The 19,471-nt window shown below is 41.9% G+C and overlaps 2 protein-coding genes across 5 annotated transcripts in view; one reads left to right on the forward strand and one right to left on the reverse strand.

Annotated features, from left to right (window-relative positions):
- The window catches only part of LOC140735011 (protein mono-ADP-ribosyltransferase PARP11-like), a 232,557-nt gene that overhangs the window by 27,804 nt on the left and 185,282 nt on the right, over positions 1 to 19,471 (forward strand). The window lies entirely within an intron of this gene.
- The window catches only part of LOC140735010 (uncharacterized), a 35,217-nt gene continuing 16,816 nt past the window's right edge, over positions 1,071 to 19,471 (reverse strand). For both annotated transcript variants that reach the window (XM_073059821.1, XM_073059822.1), the window contains exon 2: positions 1,071 to 17,880. In XM_073059821.1, coding sequence (XP_072915922.1) covers positions 15,871 to 17,142 — 1,272 coding nt within the window. In that variant the 5' untranslated portion in view covers positions 17,143 to 17,880 and the 3' untranslated portion in view covers positions 1,071 to 15,870. The remainder of the gene's footprint in view (positions 17,881 to 19,471) is intronic.

The raw sequence follows: 19,471 nt of genomic DNA on the forward strand, positions 1-19,471 counted from the left end.
GAGCCATGAATTTGCGTTGAAGGAATTTCAAATATATTCAAAGTAAACACTGAACTAAAGCTCTCAGTTTCAACTATTCCCATTATCTACCAAGGTATGGACATCAGCTGGTTCTGGACATCAGACATGATCTCAATGTTCCTCTTCAGTTGGTAGAAAATCGCTTATCTTCTTATCTGTAAGATAAATTGTAAGTTTCTCATGAGAGGAAAAACTCAGAAATATATTTTTTGTTCAAGTCCCAAATTCTTGGAAGTAGATAGCAAGATCTCAACTGTGCCTGGGAGGTCCAGCGTGCCCATTGACAGAGCACTTTGTTTACTGAACGCATGTGGACCTTTCAGCAAAAGCTTAGACTCTCAGCACCTGCACATTCAATTCATAGTGATAGCACATCGTTAAGATCAGAGATTTCTGGGTAAGAACATGCCATTGAAAGCATTGCCTCCCCTCTGTCAAATGACACCAATCCAGTCAATACCCAGTTTAACACAGCAAGTTCCCACAAACAATATACTCAATGTCAATAGGCATGGTATGTATCAACAGTCAACCTTATTGTTTTCTGTCAATCAACTTCCAAATGTTGCTACTCAGTCATTAGTTGCCATGGTCCCTGATCCTCATTATATTGTTTAAAGGTACACTTAATATCAGAGAAATGTATTAAATATACATCCTGAAATGCTTTCTCTTTTCAACCATCCACAAAAACAGAGGAGCGTCCCCAAATAATAAATGACAGTTAAATGTTAGAACCCCCAATTCCACCCCCCAGCTCCCCTCCCTCCCGCGCGTAAGCGGCAATAAGCATGATCTCCCCTCCCCTCAGTGGCAAAAAAAAAGCATCGGCACCCGCCACCAAGCACTCAAGCGTGAGCAAAACAAGTGCAAAGGCACAGGCTTGCAGTTACCCCAAAGACTACGCATTTACCCAGTATTCGCCATATCACAGACAACTCGCTGGTTTACGTTGTTAAAAGTCTATTGTGTCGCTTTTTCCGAGCTTTGTGCTCAAAGATCTGATTGTAAGGTTTACCTCTTAGTAATAAAGATTAGTTAGGCACAGATTGAATCTGTATTGACAAGTATCTTTATTGTCTTAACTAACAAACACAGGAATTCACAAACTGTCTGTGTGCACACCTACTAGTTTTCCATGACCCTCCATGAACAGAAAAGGTAATACACTGGCCAAGCGTTCCTTGTGGTCTTGATCTATTCTCCATGTGTCCGATGTGGGGTCCTCCACATTTGCAATGGTTGGTCTCTGGGGAATTGTCACTGCTTGAACCCCTTAATTATCTATTTTTATACTTTTCCTTATCAGGTTAATCTATGATGTTTCAATTTAGTTGACTTGAGGTCATCTGACCTGTGTCACATTCCCATTCACTGTAGCCCAGGGCTACAAGCAATATTGGCCTTTACCTTCAACTTCATGCCTTTTGTGATATTTGTTCTATTCAACTCTTATTGGTTCAAACCAATCAAATTGGGTCCCCCAGACACTGGGCCATGATAATGAGATTACATCAGCAACTGTGTTATTTTGCACAATAAAAAGCTGCTTATCACAATAAACAGACCATAAGATATCGGAGAAGTAGGCCATTCAGTCCATTAAGTCTGCTCTGCCATTCAATCATGAGCTCATCCAAATCTCCAGTCATCCCCACTCCCCTGCTTGCACCCCAAACCCTTTGATGCCCTGGTAATCAAGAACCTATCTATCTCTGCCTTAAATACACCCAATAACTTGGCCTCCACAGCCGCTTGTGGCAACAAATTCCACAGATTTACCACACTCTGACTAAAGTAATTTCTCTGCATCTCAGTTCTAAATGGACATCCTTCAATCCTGAAATCATGCCCTCTTGTCCTAGACTCCCCTACCATGGGAAATAACTTTGCCATATCTAATCTGTTCAGGCCTTTTAACATTCAGAATATTTCTATGAGATACCCCCCTCATTCTCCTGAACTCCACAGAATACAGCCCAAGAGCTGCTAGGCATTCCTCATAAAGTAACCCTTTCATTCCAGGAATCATTCTTGTGAATCTTCTCTGAACCCTCTCAAATGTCATTATATCCAGTATATTTTCTAAAATAAGGAACCCAAAAATGCACACAATACTCCAAGTGTGGTCTCATGATATAGAGCCTCAACATCACATCTCTTATATTCTAAACCTCTAGAAATGAATGCCAAAATTACATTCGCCTTCTTCACAACCAACTCAACCTGGAGGTTACCTTTAGGGCATCTTGCACAAGAACTCCCAAGTCCCTTTGCACTTCTGCATTTTGAATTCCCTCCCCATCTAAATAATAGTCTTCCCATTTGTTTCTTCCACCAAAGTGCATGACCATACACTTTAAAATATTGTATTTCAATTGCCACTTCTTTGCCCATTCCCCTAAACTAAGTCTCTCTGCAGGCTGTCTGTTTCTTCAACACTACCTGCTCCTCCACCTATCTTTGTATCATTGGCAAATTTAGCCACAAATCCATTAATACCGTAGTCCAGGTGGGATAAAGATGAGATTCTGTGGATGGGATAGACACACCCAGACGGTACGTTGTGTCCCCGGTGCCAGGGTCAGGGATTATTTTGGAACAGATCCTTGAAATTCTAAAGGAGGAGGGTGAGCAGCCAGAAGGCTCAGTACACATTGGCACCATTGACATGGGTAAGAAAGGTCAGGAGAGCCTGAAGAGAGATTTTAGCGAGCTAGGTAGAAAGCAGGACCTCCAGGGTAGTAAACTCTGGATTGTTGCTTGTGCCACATGCTGCTAAGGGTAAGAATAGGATAATCTGGCAGATGACTGCGTGGTTGAGGAACTGGTAAGTAGGGCGGGGGGTCCAATTTCTGGATCACTGGGTTTTCTTCTGCAGAAGGTGTGACCTGTACAAAAGGGTTGGGTTATAGCTGAACCCTTGGGGGACCAATATCCTTGCAGGCAGGTTTCCTAGATCTGTTCAGGAGTGTTTAAACTAATTTGGCAGGGAGTTTGGAACCAGAGTGATAGAGCTGAGGATGGGGTAGCTGGTTTAAAAACAGAGGCAGAGTGTAATGAGACTTCTTGCAAGGAGAGGCTGATAATTGAGCAAAACTGGAGTCAATAGGATGAGTTGCAATGTAAAAGGGGGTCAAAATCAAAAAAGGTGATTAAGAAAAGAGGACTGAAGGTGTTGCATTTGACTTCCCACAGTATATGGAATAAGGTAGATGAACTAGCAGTGCAGTTACAGATTTGAATGTATAATGTTGTGGACATTACTGAATCGTGGCTGAAAGAAGTATATAGCTAGGAGCCTAACATAAGATATCGGACTATAATTAGGCCATTTAGCCCATCGAGTCTGCTTTGCCATTCATCATGGCTGATCCCAGATCCCACTCCACCCCATACACCTGCCTTCTCGCATCCGCTGATGCACTAAATGATCAGGAAAGGATCAATTTTCGCCTTAAATATATGCATAGATGTGGCCTCCACTGCAGACTGTGGCACAGCATTCCACAGATTTACTACTCTCTAGCTAAAAATAAATTCCTCCTTACCTCTGTTCTAAAGGGTCGCTCCTCAATTTTGAGGCTGTGCCCTCTTGTTCTGGATACTCCCATCACAGGATAACTAGTCCTTTTAAAATTCAGCATGTTTCAATGGGATGCCCCCCCCCCCCCCCCGGCATTCTTCTAAGTTCCAGTGAGTACAGTCCAAAAGCTGCCAAGGCTCCTCATATGTTAACCCCTTCATTCCCAGAATCATCCTTTTGTGAACCTGCTCTGGACTCTCCAATGACACCACATCCCTTTTGAGATATAGGGCCCAAATCTGTTGACAGTACATGAAGTGCAGCCTGACTTGTGTCTTATAAAGGCTCAGCATTATCTCTTTGCTTTTACATTCTATTCCCCTCGAAATAAATGCCAATATTGCATTTGCCTTCTTTACCACAGACTCAACCTGTAAACTAAACTTCTGGGAGTCTTGCACAAGCACTCGCAAGTCCCTCTGCACCTCTACTTTTCGTGATTTTTATTAACGACCTGGATGTGGGGGTAGAAGGGTGGGTTGGCACGTTTGCAGACACAAAGGTTGGTGGTGTTGTAGATAGTGTAGAGGATTGTTGAAGATTGCAGAGAGACATTGATAGGATGCAGAAGTAGCAGATGGAGTTCAACCCGGAGAAGTGTGAGGTGGTACACTTTGGAAGGACAAACTCCAAGGCAGAGTACAAAGTAAATGGCAGGATACTTGGTAGTGTGGAGGAGCAGAGGGATCTAGGGATACATGTCCACAGATCCCTGAAAGTTGCCTCACAGGTAGATAGGGTAGTTAAGAAAGCTTATGGGGTGTTAGCTTTCATAAGTCAAGGGATAGAATTTAAGAGACGCGATGTAATGATGCAGCTCTATAAAACTCTAGTTAGGCCACACTTGGAGTACTGTGTCCAGTTCTGGTCGCCTCACTATAAGGAGGATGTGGAAGCATTGGAAAGGGTACAGAGGAGATTTACCAGGATGCTGCCTGGTTTAGAGAGTATGGATTATGATCAGAGATTAAGGGAGCTAGGGCTTTACTCTTTGGAGAGAAGAAGAATGAGAGGAGACATGATAGAGGTGTACAAGATATTAAGAGGAATAGACAGAGTGGACGGCCAGCGCCTCTTCCCCAGGGCACCACTGCTCAGTACAAGAGGACATGGATTTAAAGTAAGGGGAGGGAAGTTCAAGGGGGATATTAGAGGAAGGTTTTTCACTCAGAGAGTGGTTGGTGCATGGAATGCACTGTCTGAGTCAGTGGTGGAGGCAGATACACTAGTGAAATTTAAGAGACTACTAGACAGGTATATGGAGGAATTTAAGGTGGGGGGTTATATGGGAGGCAGGGTTTGAGGGTCAGCACAACATTGTGGGCCGAAGGGCCTGTAATGTGCTGTACGGTTCTATGTTCTGATGTTTGAACCTTCTCCCCATTTAGATAATAGTCCACACTATTGTTCCTTTTACCAAAATGCATTAACCAGTTAACAATTACAGCACGGAAACAGGTTATCTTGGCCCTTCTAGACCGTGCCAAACGCTTACTCTCACCTAATCCCACTGACCCACACTCAGCCCATAACCCTCCATTCCTTTCCTGTCCACATACCTATCCAATTTTGCTTTAAATGACAATATTGAACCTGCCTCTACCACTTCTACTGGAAGCTCGTTCCACACAGCTACCACTCTCTGAGTAAAGAAATTCCCCCTCATGTTACCCTTAAACATTTGCCCCTTAACTCTCAACTCATGACCTCTTGTTTGAATCTCCCCTACTCTCAATGGAAAAAGCCTATCCACGTCAACTCTATCTATCCCCCTCATAATTTTAAATACCTCTATCAAGTCCCCCCTCAACTTTCTACGCTCCAAAGAATAAAGATCTAACTTGTTCAACCTCTCTCTGTAACTTAGGTGCTGAAACCCAGGTAACATTCTAGTAAATTTCCTCTGTACTCTCTCTATTTTGTTGACATCTTTCCTATAATTTGGTGACCAGAACTGTACACAATATTCCAAATTCGGCATTATCATATATTTCCCAACACTAATTCCATCTGCCACTTTCTTGCCCATTCTTCCAATTTGCCTAAGTCCTGCTGTAATTGCATTACATCCTCAGCACTAACTACCCCTCCACCTATCTGCAAACTTTGCCACAAAGCCATCAATTCCATTGTCTAAATCATTGACAAACAACATGAAAAGCAGCAGTCCCAATACAGACCCCTGAGGAACACTACTAGTCACCAGCAACCAACCAGAAAAGGCCCCTTTTATCCCAACTCGTTGCCTCCTGCCTGTCAGCCATTCCACTATCCATACCAGTATATTTCCTGTAGTGCCATACGATTTTATCTTGTTAAGCAGCCTCTTGTGTGGCACCTTAGCAAATGCCTTATGAAAATCCAAGTAAATGACATCCACTGCCTCTACTTTGTCCACCCTGCTTGTTACTTCCTTAAAAATTCTAACAGATTTATCAGGCAAGGTTTCCTTTGCAGAAACCATGCTGACTTTGACTTTGATATTAGTTTCCAAATATCTCAAAACCCTCATCCTTAATAATAGATTCCAACACTTTCCCAACCACTAAGGTCAGACTAACTGGCCCATAATTTCTTTTGCCTTCCTCCCTTCTTAAAGAGTGGAGTGACATTTGCAATCTTCCAGGATACACACTGTATGAGAAGGAAAGTCAGGCTGGCAGAATGGGCTATATTGGTAAAAAAATGAAATCAAATCATTAGATCTGAGATGACATACATCAGAAGGTGTAGAATCATTGTGGGTAGATCTAAGAAACTACAAGGGCAAAAAGACCCTTATGGGAGTTATATACAGAACTCTGAACAGTAGTAAACATGGCCTACAAATTATAATGGTAGATAGAAAATACATGTCAAAAGGAACATTATGACAATAATGGGGGATTTCAATATGCAGGTAGATAGGCAAAATCAGGTTGGTGCTGGATCCCAGGAGGGGGAATTTCTAGAATGCCCAAGAAATGGCTTTTTAGAGCAACTTATGGTTGAGCCCACTAAAGGGTCAGCTATTCTGGATTGGGTATTGTGTAATGAACTGGAATTGATTAGAGAGTTGAAGGTAAATGAAACCTTAATGGACCGGAAAATTGCAAATGTCACTCCTCTCTTCAAGAAGGGGGAGCAGCAGAAGAAAGGAAATTATAGGCCAGTTAGCCTGACCTTAGTGGTTGGGAAGATACTGGAGTCGATAGTTAAGGATGTGGTCTTGGGGCACATGATAAAATAAGCTGTAGTCAGTAAGGTTTCTGCAAGGGGAAATCTTGCCTGACAAATCTGTTGGAATTCTTTGAAGGAATAACAAGCAAGATAGACAAAAGAGAATTGGTGGATGTTGTAGAAGGAATCTGACAAGTTGCCACACATGAGGCTGCTTAACATGTTAAGAGCCCGTGGTATTACGTGAAAGATACTAGCATGGATAAAGCAGTGGCTGACTGGCAGGAGGCAAAGAATGGGAATAAAGGAGCATTTTCTGGTTGGCTGGTGGTAACTAGTGGTGTTCCACAGGGTTTGTTTTGAAACCGCTTCTTTTTATGTTATATGTCAATGATTTGTTTGATGAAATTGATGGCTTTGTGGCCAAGTTTGAGGACGATATAAAGTGGAGTGGCAGGTAGTGTTGAGGAAGTAGAGAGGCTACATAAGGACACAGACAAATTAGGAGAATGGGCAATGAAATGGCAGATGGAATACAGTGTCAGGGAATGTACAGTCATGCACTTCGTAGAAGAAATAAAAGCTTAAGACTATTTTCTAGATGGTGAGAAAATTCAAAAATTGGAGGTGCAAAGAGATTTGGGAGTCCTTGAATTTTCTAATAGTTAACTTGTAAGTTGGGTCGGTTAACTTGCAATTTGAGGAAGGCAAATGCAACATTAGAATTAATTTTAAGAGGACTGGAATATAAAAGCAAGGATGTAATGTCGAGGCTTTATAAGGCACTGGTGTGGCCTCACTTGGAGTATTGTGAGCAGTTTTGGGCCCCTTAGCCAAGAAAGGATGTGCAGACATTGGAGAGGGTCAAAAAAAGTTCACAAAAATGATTCCAGGATTGAAAGGCTTATCATATGAGGAGTGTTTGATGGCTTTGGGCCTCTATTCTCTGGAATTACGAAGAATGAGGCAAATCTCATTTAGACCTATCTAATGTTAAAAGGCCTCAATAGAGTGGATGTGGAGAATATGTTTCCTATGGTGGGGAAGTTTAAGACCAGAGGACACAGCCCCAGAATAGAGGGATGTACTTTTAGAATGGAGATGAGGCAGAATTTCTTTAGTCAGAGTGTGGTGTAAGTGTGGAATTCATTGTCGCAGACAGCTGTGGAGGCCAAATGCTTGTTTATATTTGAGGCAGAGGTTGATAAATTCTTGAGTGCAGTGGATAGAGGGGAACAGATGTCGTATACTTGGATTTCCAGGTGGTGTATGATAAGCTGCCACACAAGACTTACAAATAAGATACAGATGCATGGAGTTGGAGGAAGTGTATTGGCATGGATAGTGGATTGGTTAACTAATAGAAGGCAGAGAGTTGGTATAATTGGGCGTTTCTCCAGTTGGCAGTCAGTGGTGAGTGAGGTGCTGCAGGGGTCAGTGCTGAGCCCGCAGCTGTTTACCATTTACGTTAATGATTTGGAAGAGAGGACTGACTGTAGTGCAGCAAATTTGCTGATGACATTAAACTGAGTGGAAAAGCAAATTGTACAGAGAATGTGGAGAGTCTGCATAGGGATATAGATAGGTTAACTGACTGGGCCAAGGTCTGGCAGATGGAATACAACATTGGTAAATGCAAGATCATCCACTTTGGAAGGAATAATAGAAGAACAGATTATTATTTGAATGGTGGAAGATTGCAGCATGCTGTTGTGCAGAGGGACTTGGGAGTGCTTGTGCAAGAATCGCAAAAAGTTGGCTTGCAGGTACAACAGGTTATTAAGAAGGCAAACGGAATGTTGGCCTTCATTGCTAGAGGGATTGAATTCAAGAGCAATGAGGTCATGCTGCAACTATACAGGGTACTGGTGAGGCCGCACCTGGAGTACTGTGTGCAGTTCTGGTCTCCATACTTGTGGAAGGATATACTGGCTTTGGAGGCAGTGCAGAGGAGGTTCACCATGTTGATTCCAGAGATGAAGGGGTTAACCTATGAGGAGAGGTTGTACTCTCTGGAATTCATAAGAATGAGAGGGGATCTTAAAGAAACATACAAAAATTTTTAAGGGATAGATAAGATAGAAGTAGGAAAGCTGTTTCCATTGGTAGGTGAGACTAGAACTAGGGGACATTGCCTCAAGATTCAGGGGAGAAAATAGGACGGAGATGAGGAGAATCTGTTTTTCCCAGAGTGGTGAATCTGTGGAATTCTCTGTCCAGGGAAGTAATTGAGGCTTCTTCACTAAACATATTCAAGATACAGTTAGATAGATTTTTATATAGGAGGGGAATCAAGGGTTATGGGGAAAAGGCAGGTAGATGGAGCTGAGTTTACGGACAGATCAGCCAAGATCTTATTGAATAGCGGGGCAGGCTTGATGGGACGGATGGTCTACTCCTGCTCCCATTTCTTATGTTGTTATGATAGTCAGGGCATGGAGAGATACAGGGAGAGGCAGGAAATTGGGTCTGAGAGAGAAATGGATCAGTCATGATGAAATTTCAGTTAGAATCAATGGGCCAGATGGCCTATTTCTGCTCCTATATCTTATGGTCTTATCTGAAAATGGTCTTAGGTTTAGCAGATCATTAGCAGAAATTCCTAGGGTCCATGTTCAATTGTTCTGGTTAAGTTATCCCAGGGCATGAATCAGTTCATCAAACAATTCACAAATGGCAGTTGCAAGATCAGTTTCACAAAATGACCACCTCCATTCCTGTTCACTGACTGTAGTTCTCTCTGGCCAACATCTTCCTCCTCTTGAACCAAAGATAATTATTTTAGGATTATCATCATCCTTGAATTCTGTTGGCTCATATGGACCACCTGCAGGTGTGCAACACTCACAATATATAAATGCAAAAGTAACATTTACTTAATGAATTTTTACACACATTTTATACCAGAGATTGTTTCTTCTGTTTTATAAGACCATCATTGTCTATTTTTTGTGTAATTTCAGTCTTCTAACTTCTAAGTTGATATACATTAAGCATTAACAATTAATGTACATAAAAGTACTATTACAGTAGCATGCATTACTCTTCTCACCCACAGATATATTTGAACAATGGATTCCCAGTTCCAAAACTTACTCTAAAAGTTTGAATCACACAATACTTCATTTGAATTACCAACATGTGTCCAAACTCCTTTACTGTGTTTAGTCCATTGATGGATTATCTCCTTTGCCTCCTCCACAACACGTCCATTCTGCAGTCAAGTAAGGAATTGGTAGCAACTCTGTAATGACAGTCCTACAAGTATTGATCCGTACCAGTGCATTGGATTGTGAGTTCTGCTTCATTACCATGTTTAGTGCTGGCTGAGGGAAAGTTCATCTTCCAATAACCACTTCTAAAGTCATATCCCCAATTGCGATATGTGACTTTTCAAAGAGCACTGTTTCCATCCCTTAGTATAACTAGTGGCTGCTGTTGCTATATGTCTGTTATACTAATGTATATTGCAAGACAGACTGATTATTCACAGAAAAAGTCCACAACAAACAATTTTCATAAGTTTGTAAATTTCTGTCGTCATTTCTTCTGGGCAAGCTCAGTAGTCTTCTCTTTGAAGGCATCTTGATGAATCCATCCCTTTCCCAGTACCATTCATAACAATAGCATGTGTTGGTGGGTTACTTAAGGATATTGAAGCCTTCTCATGATATTTGTCCACACTGTGAACCCTTTTTACTCTACCAACCTCCATGCACAATGTCTTCCGCTGCACAGTTAATGATTGAAGCATCCTATGGAAAATACTTGGTTCTAACCACCTCAGTAGATATATCTTGCGTGAATCAATGCCCCAGACATATCCCACGGAACTGTAATCATACTGCAGCCATTATTACCTGATGGCTGTTCAATAATTGGACCCAAAAGCTGACTCATGATCATTCCTTCTGGGATACTTGATAATGTCACCTGGAGAATTTTGTATAAAAACTATACACCCATACCCTTTGGGGTACCTAAGACTTCGTCCATGCATGTCAGACCAGCACAATACAAATTTAAATCACTATTACTCCCTCATTAGCCTTGCATTACCCAAATCCACTGTGAAAAGTTGTCTTTGATCACTGAATATTTTCCAAGTAGCAACATCACTGTTGACACATTTGTCTGCTCTAATGATCCTGGAGCAAGACCAACCATAGCCCCAATCATTATTAATTCCATTACAACAAAATACGTTTTCCCCTTCATCTTGTGTTTAAAAGTTTACACTTTTATTCTTTCCAGAGCACTTTCAGCACCCTGATAATCCCATAGTTTATGGCATCAGTGGGTTATTTGGTTTCATTCCCCCTCCAGACCCAGAAATTTCACATAAGACCACTCAGCCTTTAGTAAGCACTCCTGTATGCTCTTTGTACAGTCCTGCCTCTTCTAGAAGTTATCGTACATCTGTTTTTATTTTTTCTCATCATAAAGCCATAGTCTTAATATGTTGCTCTTTTTGCCTCTCAATTTGGCCAATCTGCAACTGCCCTGTTTGCAATACCTTGTTTTGCAAACTTATTAGCCATATTATTCCCCCTTGGGATAACTTTTGAGTGAGCTTTAATTTTTAATGACTTTGTTTTCTTTTACCCTCACATATTTCCCACAGTTGGTCTTCCTCTCACTATCCTGTACAGGTGAGAAACAATCTACAAAAGAAAAAGCTTTTCCTTTGTGTCTTTGTTATTGGTTATTGCTTTATCTGATCTTCTTCCACTTTCCCCCTTTTTGTTTTGATACAAATACTCCCTCAGGATTATTTGCTATCATATCCTGACATCCATGCAGTTCAAAGTTGAAACTTTAATACCCTTTACAACTATATCTTAACACTGCAATGTCAGGGCTGACTGACCATTCAGCAGCAGCTGAATAAGATATGAGCTTTAAAATGGTGAGGGAATTAATGCATAACTGCTTTTTTCACCAGCCCAATATTTAAATTAAACTTTCATTTGTAATTTACATGATAAACACTATGATTGCTCAAAATTTTAAAATATTTTTCAAAATTTCAAACTCAAAGTCTATGTGTCTAAAGTCTTGGGAAACATCTTCTATATTAGTAAAAACAACTTTTAGGATTGCTCCCCATACATTCCAATCTTCCAAATATTAATTTCAAATTCCCACTTCCAATCTTCCAAATGTTAATTTCAAATTCCCACTTTAACTGTCCAGCAATAAGGAATTTCCCCAAATGCTCATTTCCCTCTAAAATGTGGGCCTCTCATATCCGGAATAGAGTTGCACAGATTTCCATCACCTTAACCTGGATTCCATGTGGCTAATGTGAAATCCGGCCTCTAAACCCAATTCCATGGAAAAGGAATAAAGAAACACAAACCAAAAACTTATTCCAAAGAAAAATCCATGCTAGTACTCTTCTTCCTTCAACTGCAAAACTTAGAATTAACAGTTAATGCCCACCATGAAAACCTTTAAGACATTTTTCAAAGAACAAAGGAAAGAAAACTGCTGTGTGGAATCCCACGAGGCATTCATACAACCGCTTAAAAGATAAGAGCTCCTTCAAATTCATTTCTGAATAGCAAAATATTTCAACTAAACCCTAACCCTACTGCACCTTATCCTCTGAAGCAGAGGATTCATTCAAACTTCCTCCCAATATTGATCGGCCAAACATGTAACAGCTTTTGCACACACTCACACACACATTCATTCTCTCTCTCGTGAAGTCATGTCACATGTGGCCACACTTCACATTTGAAACACACCATTTCAGAAAATCCCTTGCTCCAAAACATGGTTACAAACACAACTGAAGAAATGTGTTACCTTAAGACTTCAAAACAAATAAATACTGAAAGTTATTCATCATGCAAAGTATACATTCAACTAACAAGGTTAAAGCATGGCATCCCCAGATTAATCAAAATTCCAACATATTCTGACCTTTCTGTAACCCTAATCCTTGATCTCTGTTAAAATTCACATTAAATGAACTGTTTGCTGTACTGTTCTGGGTATAATGAACCCACATTACCACAGCTGAAACAGCAGATTTGAGCATTGAACTGGGATGTTTGCCCCCCACAACAGTTTTCCTGATTGGATGAAGGTGCACTCCAGCTCTGAGCTACTTTTGCAATCTCTCTGCAGTCTATCCTGACCTGCATTTCTTCACACAATGTCCCCTCAATTTTCTTAAAGGGGAAACGCTTTAGCTGAAGTATTCCTAAAGTTAAAATCTAACTCCTGCACTTCCTTCTCCCATTGTCTAATAATTTTCCTAAGTGCCCATTTTTCAATATGTGTAGGGTTTCCGGTATCAGCAGTTCCAACATCTTTCTAGATTTCTCAGTGTTATGAGACACCAATGTTTTAACCATTTATTTGTGAGTTCTAGTTCAAAATGATCCCAATCTAATGTTAAACCTTACACCCCTTGGAACACCATCTACAGATGCAGTGGGGCGTTCTCCTTTCTTCTGGTAACATCTACATAACTCATCTATTGGGTCTCTGCTGTTATTACCCATAACAGTCAGTGTGGCCATCCTTAACTCCTCATTCGTTCCCCCAGCATGTTACTGTGCTTCTGGCAAAGTTGGGTGTATGTTTGGATGCAAGCACATTATAACCAATCTCCCTTCTGTAGCACCATCTAGACTGCGTATTGCTCTCTTGTAACTAATTGCCTGGAACAGCTCCCTAGGGTCATTCCAGGGCATATATATCCCTTAGTTGCTGTACCCCAAATGGCATAGTGTATGGTATATTCTGGTTTTGATTTTCTGCCCCATTTCCTCCCTCTCTGATAGTAATTAGGGGAGCAATCACGCTGAGGGTAGGGTAGCCTCTTTTTGGTTGTACGTTGGGGGGAAAGCTCATTATCATAATCATATCTGGCTACATCAGCTGCTAAATTGCTCTAATCTATATCTCCATTTTCATTCTCCTCACCTCTTTCAGATCCAAAAGCACATATTATTCCCCTCTGTGCAGCAAATTGGCCCTGCAGCTTTTGTATCTGCTTTAAGCACTCTGTTTGATCTCCAGTATTACTTTTCATGTACTGATTTCTGCATCACACTCACAGCCATCTTTAAATCACTGCACTGTTTCATCAACCCCTTGTACATCATTTTTAGCCACTTGGGCTTCTTCTTTTAATTACCTCCTTTCTTTAACCAGTTTCATACATTTTAGCTGAAACTGGTTCATATGTATCAAATTCATACTCCGCTGTATATCAGTAACCTTTTCCTTAAGGTATACTACCTCCCTGCAAAGCCTTTTAATTTCCTCTTCTAATCAATTTTACTCTAGTTTAGTTTCCTGCCAACATTAATCCTCAATTAAACTGCCAGCTACTGCTGGCTTGTGGAATGGTTTAAATTTCCTGACAGCTTCCCCAGCGGTATTTCTTTTGCTGCCAGCGTGACCAGCAAAAAGCTTTATATTGTGGCCGCTTCCTCAATACATATTTCTGGAGGAATCCCCTCAAATCAAAACAATCCAAGTCCTTCGGACTTGCAGAATTCCCTTAATTTTTCATGCTGTGCCAGTAGTAACTAACTACCCAGCCCCAGATCTCTCTAAACTTCACCCATATGGAACCAGGGTTGCCAATTCTGTTGCAAAGATTACCCCTTAGTAATGATGATCAGTTAGGCACAGAGAGAATCTGTACTTACTGTACCTTTATTGTCTCAACTAACAAGCATGTGAATTCACATACTGCCCAATTGCGTGCACACCTGCTAGGTTTCCTTGAATCTTTGTGAACAATCAAAGAATAAAAAAGATAATACCCGGGAAAAAGGCACCTATGCTGGCCAGACATTCCTCATGGTCCTGATGTGATCTCCACCTGTCCAACGTGGGTTCCTCCACGTTCACGATGGTCGGTCTCCAGAGAGTTATTGCTGCTTGAACCCCCAAAATCATCTATTTTTATACTTTTCCTTGTCAGGCCAATCTATGATGTTTCAATTTCATTGGCTCAAGGTAATCAGACAGACCTGTGTCAGATTCCCAATGAATGTAGCCCAGGGCTTCAAGCAGTATTCTTCTGTGGCCTTCACCTTCAACTTCATGCCTTTGGTGTCATATTTTGTTCTATTCAACTCTGACTGATTCAAACCAGGTCACCCAGATACTGGGCTCAAATGACAAAATCTTCTACAAATCTGCCATTTTACACAATAAACAGCTTATCTGAGAATGGTTTCAGGTTTTGCAAATCATTAGCAGAAACTCTTTGTGTCCATGTTCAATTGCTCCCAGAGCAAGAATCAGTTCATCAAATAGTTCACATAAGGGCAACAGGAAGGACAGTCTCACAAAATGGCCACTTCCATTCCTGTTCACTAATTGTAGTTCTTTCTGGCCAACAATATCTTCTTACCCCTACCACTGTGCAGAAACCCAAACCCTGCCCTGTGCTGACGCATCACAGGTTTCTGACCCTGCTCCATTGAGCAAACAACTAATGGTACTCCACTTTGTTTTTATACTTTAAAGGACAATGGTGAATTCTAAAAAACCCTTTAAAAGCAGTAAAAATGACCCATAACATTGAAATGAGCAGGGAATAAGGAGGTTAACTACTAACGTCATTCTTCCTCAGCCTAGAGATTTGAGGGATGAAGAGCGTGAGACATAACTGCAGTCAGCTCATTTTCTCTTTCAATCTGCAGAAAGTCATGCAGAAAATTCAAAGGAAACCTCTTCATCTTCAGAGTGGTGACTGTTTCAAACCCATAACCATAGGGAGAGTGAGGTGAACAACAGGTATGGATATAAAAGGACTGTCATGGAACAGAAATACAGGCAGGGACCAGCTGGGATGAGTTCACTCCCTGCTGAACACTGGATGTATTGTGGGTTCACTAAATACCTGACAGAGAGTTTAGAGTAGTCAGATCCGGAATGTTAAACTATAGTTCAATTAAAGGTGAACATCAGCTAAAGAAACTCCTTCACTGCAGAGCGACCAGGGTGCAGAAATAGGTGTGATGAACAGCAGCAATAATTCTAGAGTTTGTCACCAACAGTCACTCTTGAACTTGAACTTGCCTCTGGATTCAGCAACTGTGGTTATTATATACTCAGCATGCAGCTTATTTAAAATTTTTCCCAGCATGAACTCGATAGTGTGCCACAAGGTGGGATGACTGAGTGAATCCCTTCCCACATTCAGAGCAGATGAATGGCCTCTCTCCAGTGTGAACTGACTGGTGTATCTGTAGGTGGGATGATTTAGTGAACCCCTTCCCACAAACAGAACAGGTGAACGGCCTCACTCCTGTGTGAACTCGCTGGTGTATATGTCGGCTGGATGACTGAGTGAATGCCTTCCCACATTCAGAGCAGGTGAACGGTTTCTCCCCAGTGTGAACTCGCTGATGTACTGTCAGTTGAGATGACCGAGAAAATTCCTTCCCACAATCTGAGCAGGTGAACGGTCTCTCTCCAGTATGAATTCTCTGATGTACCTTCAGTTGAGATGACTGAGTGAATCCCTTCCCACACACAGAACAGGTGAATGGCCTCTCCCCAGTATGAATTCGTTGATGCTCCTTCAGTTGAGATGATCGACTGAATCCCTTCCCACAGTCTGAGCAGGTGAATGGCCTCTCCCCAGTGTGAATTCGTTGATGTTCCTTCAGTTGAGATGACTGAGTGAATCCATTCCCACACACAGAACAGATGAATGGCCTCTCTCGAGTGTGAAATCGCTGATGAACCTTCAGTTGAGATGACCCAGGAAAACCTTTCCCACAATCTGAGCAGATGAATGGTTTCTCCCCAGTGTGAACTCGCTGATGTACCTTAAGTTGAGATGACTGAGTGAATCCCTTCCCACAATCTGAGCAGGTAAATGGCCTCTCCCCAGTGTGAACTCGCTGATGCTCCTTCAATAGAAATGACCGAGTGAATCCCTTCCCACAGTCTGAGCAGATGAATGGCCTCTCCCCAGTGTGAATTCTCTGATGTACCTTCAGTTGAGATGATTGAGTGAATCCCTTCCCACAGTCTGAGCAGGTAAACGGCCTCTCTCCAGTGTGAACTCGCTGATGAACCTTCAGTTGACAGGACCGAGGAAATCCTTTCCCACAATCTGAGCAGGTGAACGGCATCTCCCCAGTGTGAACTAACTGGTGTGCCAGTAGGTCGGATGACCGAGTAAATCCCTTGCCACAGTCTGAGCAGATGAATGGCCTCTCCCCAGTGTGAACTCGCTTGTGTGTCTGTAGATTGGATGACTGAGTGAATCCCTTTCCACAGTCCAAGCAGGTGAATGGCCTTTCCCCAGTGTGAACTAACTGGTGTGTCAGTAGGTGGGATAACTGAGTAAATCCCTTCCCACAATCTGAGCAGGTGAATGGCATCTCCCCAGTGTGAACTGACTGGTGTGCCAGTAGGTCAGATAACTAAATGAATCTCTTCCCACAGTCAGAGCAGATGTATGTCCTCTTTCCAGTGTGTCAGTGGAGCAGTTGACCGAGTGAATCTCTTCCCATAAACAGAACAGGTGAACGGCTTGACACTGCTGTGAATTTTCTTATGTACCTTCAGCTTGGATGACAGAATGAATTGCTTCCCGCAGACAGACAGGTGAACCCTCTATGTTGTGAACGTGCTGACTTATCTTCGAGCTGAATGATTGAGTAGATCCCTTCACACACACAGAACAGATGAATGGCCTCTCACCACTGTGAACTCACTGGTGTGTCTACGGGTTGCTGAGTGAATGAATCTCTTCACACATTGAGAAGATATCTCCCTGCTATCAATTTTCTAGCAATTCATCAAGTCAGAAGTTAGATGTAGTGAATCCCTTGCACAATCAATGTAGTTAAAGAATTATCTCTGGTGAACAGATGCTAGTATGTTCTCAGCACCTCGGTTCCAAGTGGATTTCATTGAGTTAAAGCAGAAAACTTCATTTCAGACACAAAGCATGTTTTCAACTGGGATGAAATACTTCTTCATCTCCAAGGATCAACAACAGGTATATTGATGTTACAATTGAAATATCTGGTCATTCCCTGAATATCTGGACAGACAGCAAAACTGACGCAATGTTGTTTGTGATTCCCATTGACAAATCCTTTGCCGTTTCTACCCTGTTAGAAGATTTACAAAAGACATCAATGGGTAAAGAACAACATTTCAGATAACTTTAGTCTCTACAATGAGCTCTGACATCACACTTACAATGAGCTGCATCTCAAGCTGAACAACTGAAGTTAGGTGTCGCGGTAGCATAGTGGTTAGCAGAACGCTTTACAGAATCAGCGACCTGGGTTCAATCCCATCACAGCCTGTAAGAGCTTGTATGTTCTCCCCTTGACCAAATGGGTTTACTCTGGGTGCTCCAGCTTCCTCCCACAGGTAGGTACGTAGTTTGGCAGGTTAATTGATCATATTAAGTTACCCTGTTGTTAGGCAAGGATTAAATCAGGGGATTGCTGGGCATTGTGGCTCAAAGGACTCAAATCTCAATAAATAAATAAACATCTCATCTTCTAAATGGGCATGGGAGAGATCACCAAGTTCTCTGCAACACACACAAAATGCTGGTGGAACGCAGCAGGCCAGGCAACATCTATAGGAAGTACAGTTGACGTTTCAGGCTGAGACCCTTCGCCCTTCCACCAGCATTTTGTGTTGCTTGAATTTCCAGCATCTGCAGATTTCCTTGTGTTTGCAACAAGTTCTCTGACTGTTCTTCTGTTGGTATCAGAATGGGACATTTTTGCCTGTTTTCAATCTATGACTTGGCTCAGTTTGTCTCCATTAGTAATATTTCAAGTTCTGGTCAAGTCCTACAATGCTACAGAGAACATATGATATTACATTACAAACAAGAGAAAATCTGCAGATGCTGGAAATCCGAGCAACACACAAAATGCTGGAGGAAATCAGCAGGCTAGGCAGCATCTATGGAAAAAAGCAGTCGAGGTTTCGACCCGAAATGTCGACTGTACTTTTTCCCACATGGCTCCTCCTGGAGACATGACTCTCCCGCACCCCCCCCCCCCCCCACCCGCTATCTGTGCCTAGTGACAGTGAGGGTAGGAATAAAATGAGATGGCAGTAAATGTGTGGCTGAAGAAATGGAGCAGGGGGCAAGGATTCAGATTTCTCGATAATTGGGACCTCTTCTGGGGCAGGTGGGACCTGTACAAAAGGGTTGGGTTGCATTTGAATCTGTGGGGAACCAATATTCATGCAGGCAGATTTAATAGTGCTGTTGGGAGTCATTTAACCTAAAATGATAGGGGGATGGGAAACAGGATGATAGAGCTAAGGATGAGCCAGCAGGTTTACAAGTAGATTATGGGTGTAACATGAATGTAAGGAAGGACAAGCCAATAATTGGGTACAAATGCAGACAAAGCAAAGAGCTAAATAGTATTACAGAGACAAAATCCAAAAAGGCGAAGAATGCAAGACTGAAGGTGCTGTATTTAAATGTGCATAGCATTCGGAATAAGGTGGATGAACTTGTGGTGCAATTACAGATTGGTCGGTATGACGCTGTATCACTAAGCTGCGGCTGAAAGGCGGCCACAGTTGGAAGCTTAACATCAAAGGATATTCTTTGTATCGAAAGGACAGGCAAGAAGGCATAGGCAGTGGTGTGGCTCTGTTGGTAAGTGATGGAATTACATCTTTAGAAAGAGGTGATATAGGGTCAAAGAATGTTGAATC

This window comes from Hemitrygon akajei, chromosome 10, assembly GCF_048418815.1.
Source record: "Hemitrygon akajei chromosome 10, sHemAka1.3, whole genome shotgun sequence".
NCBI lineage: Eukaryota > Metazoa > Chordata > Chondrichthyes > Myliobatiformes > Dasyatidae > Hemitrygon > Hemitrygon akajei.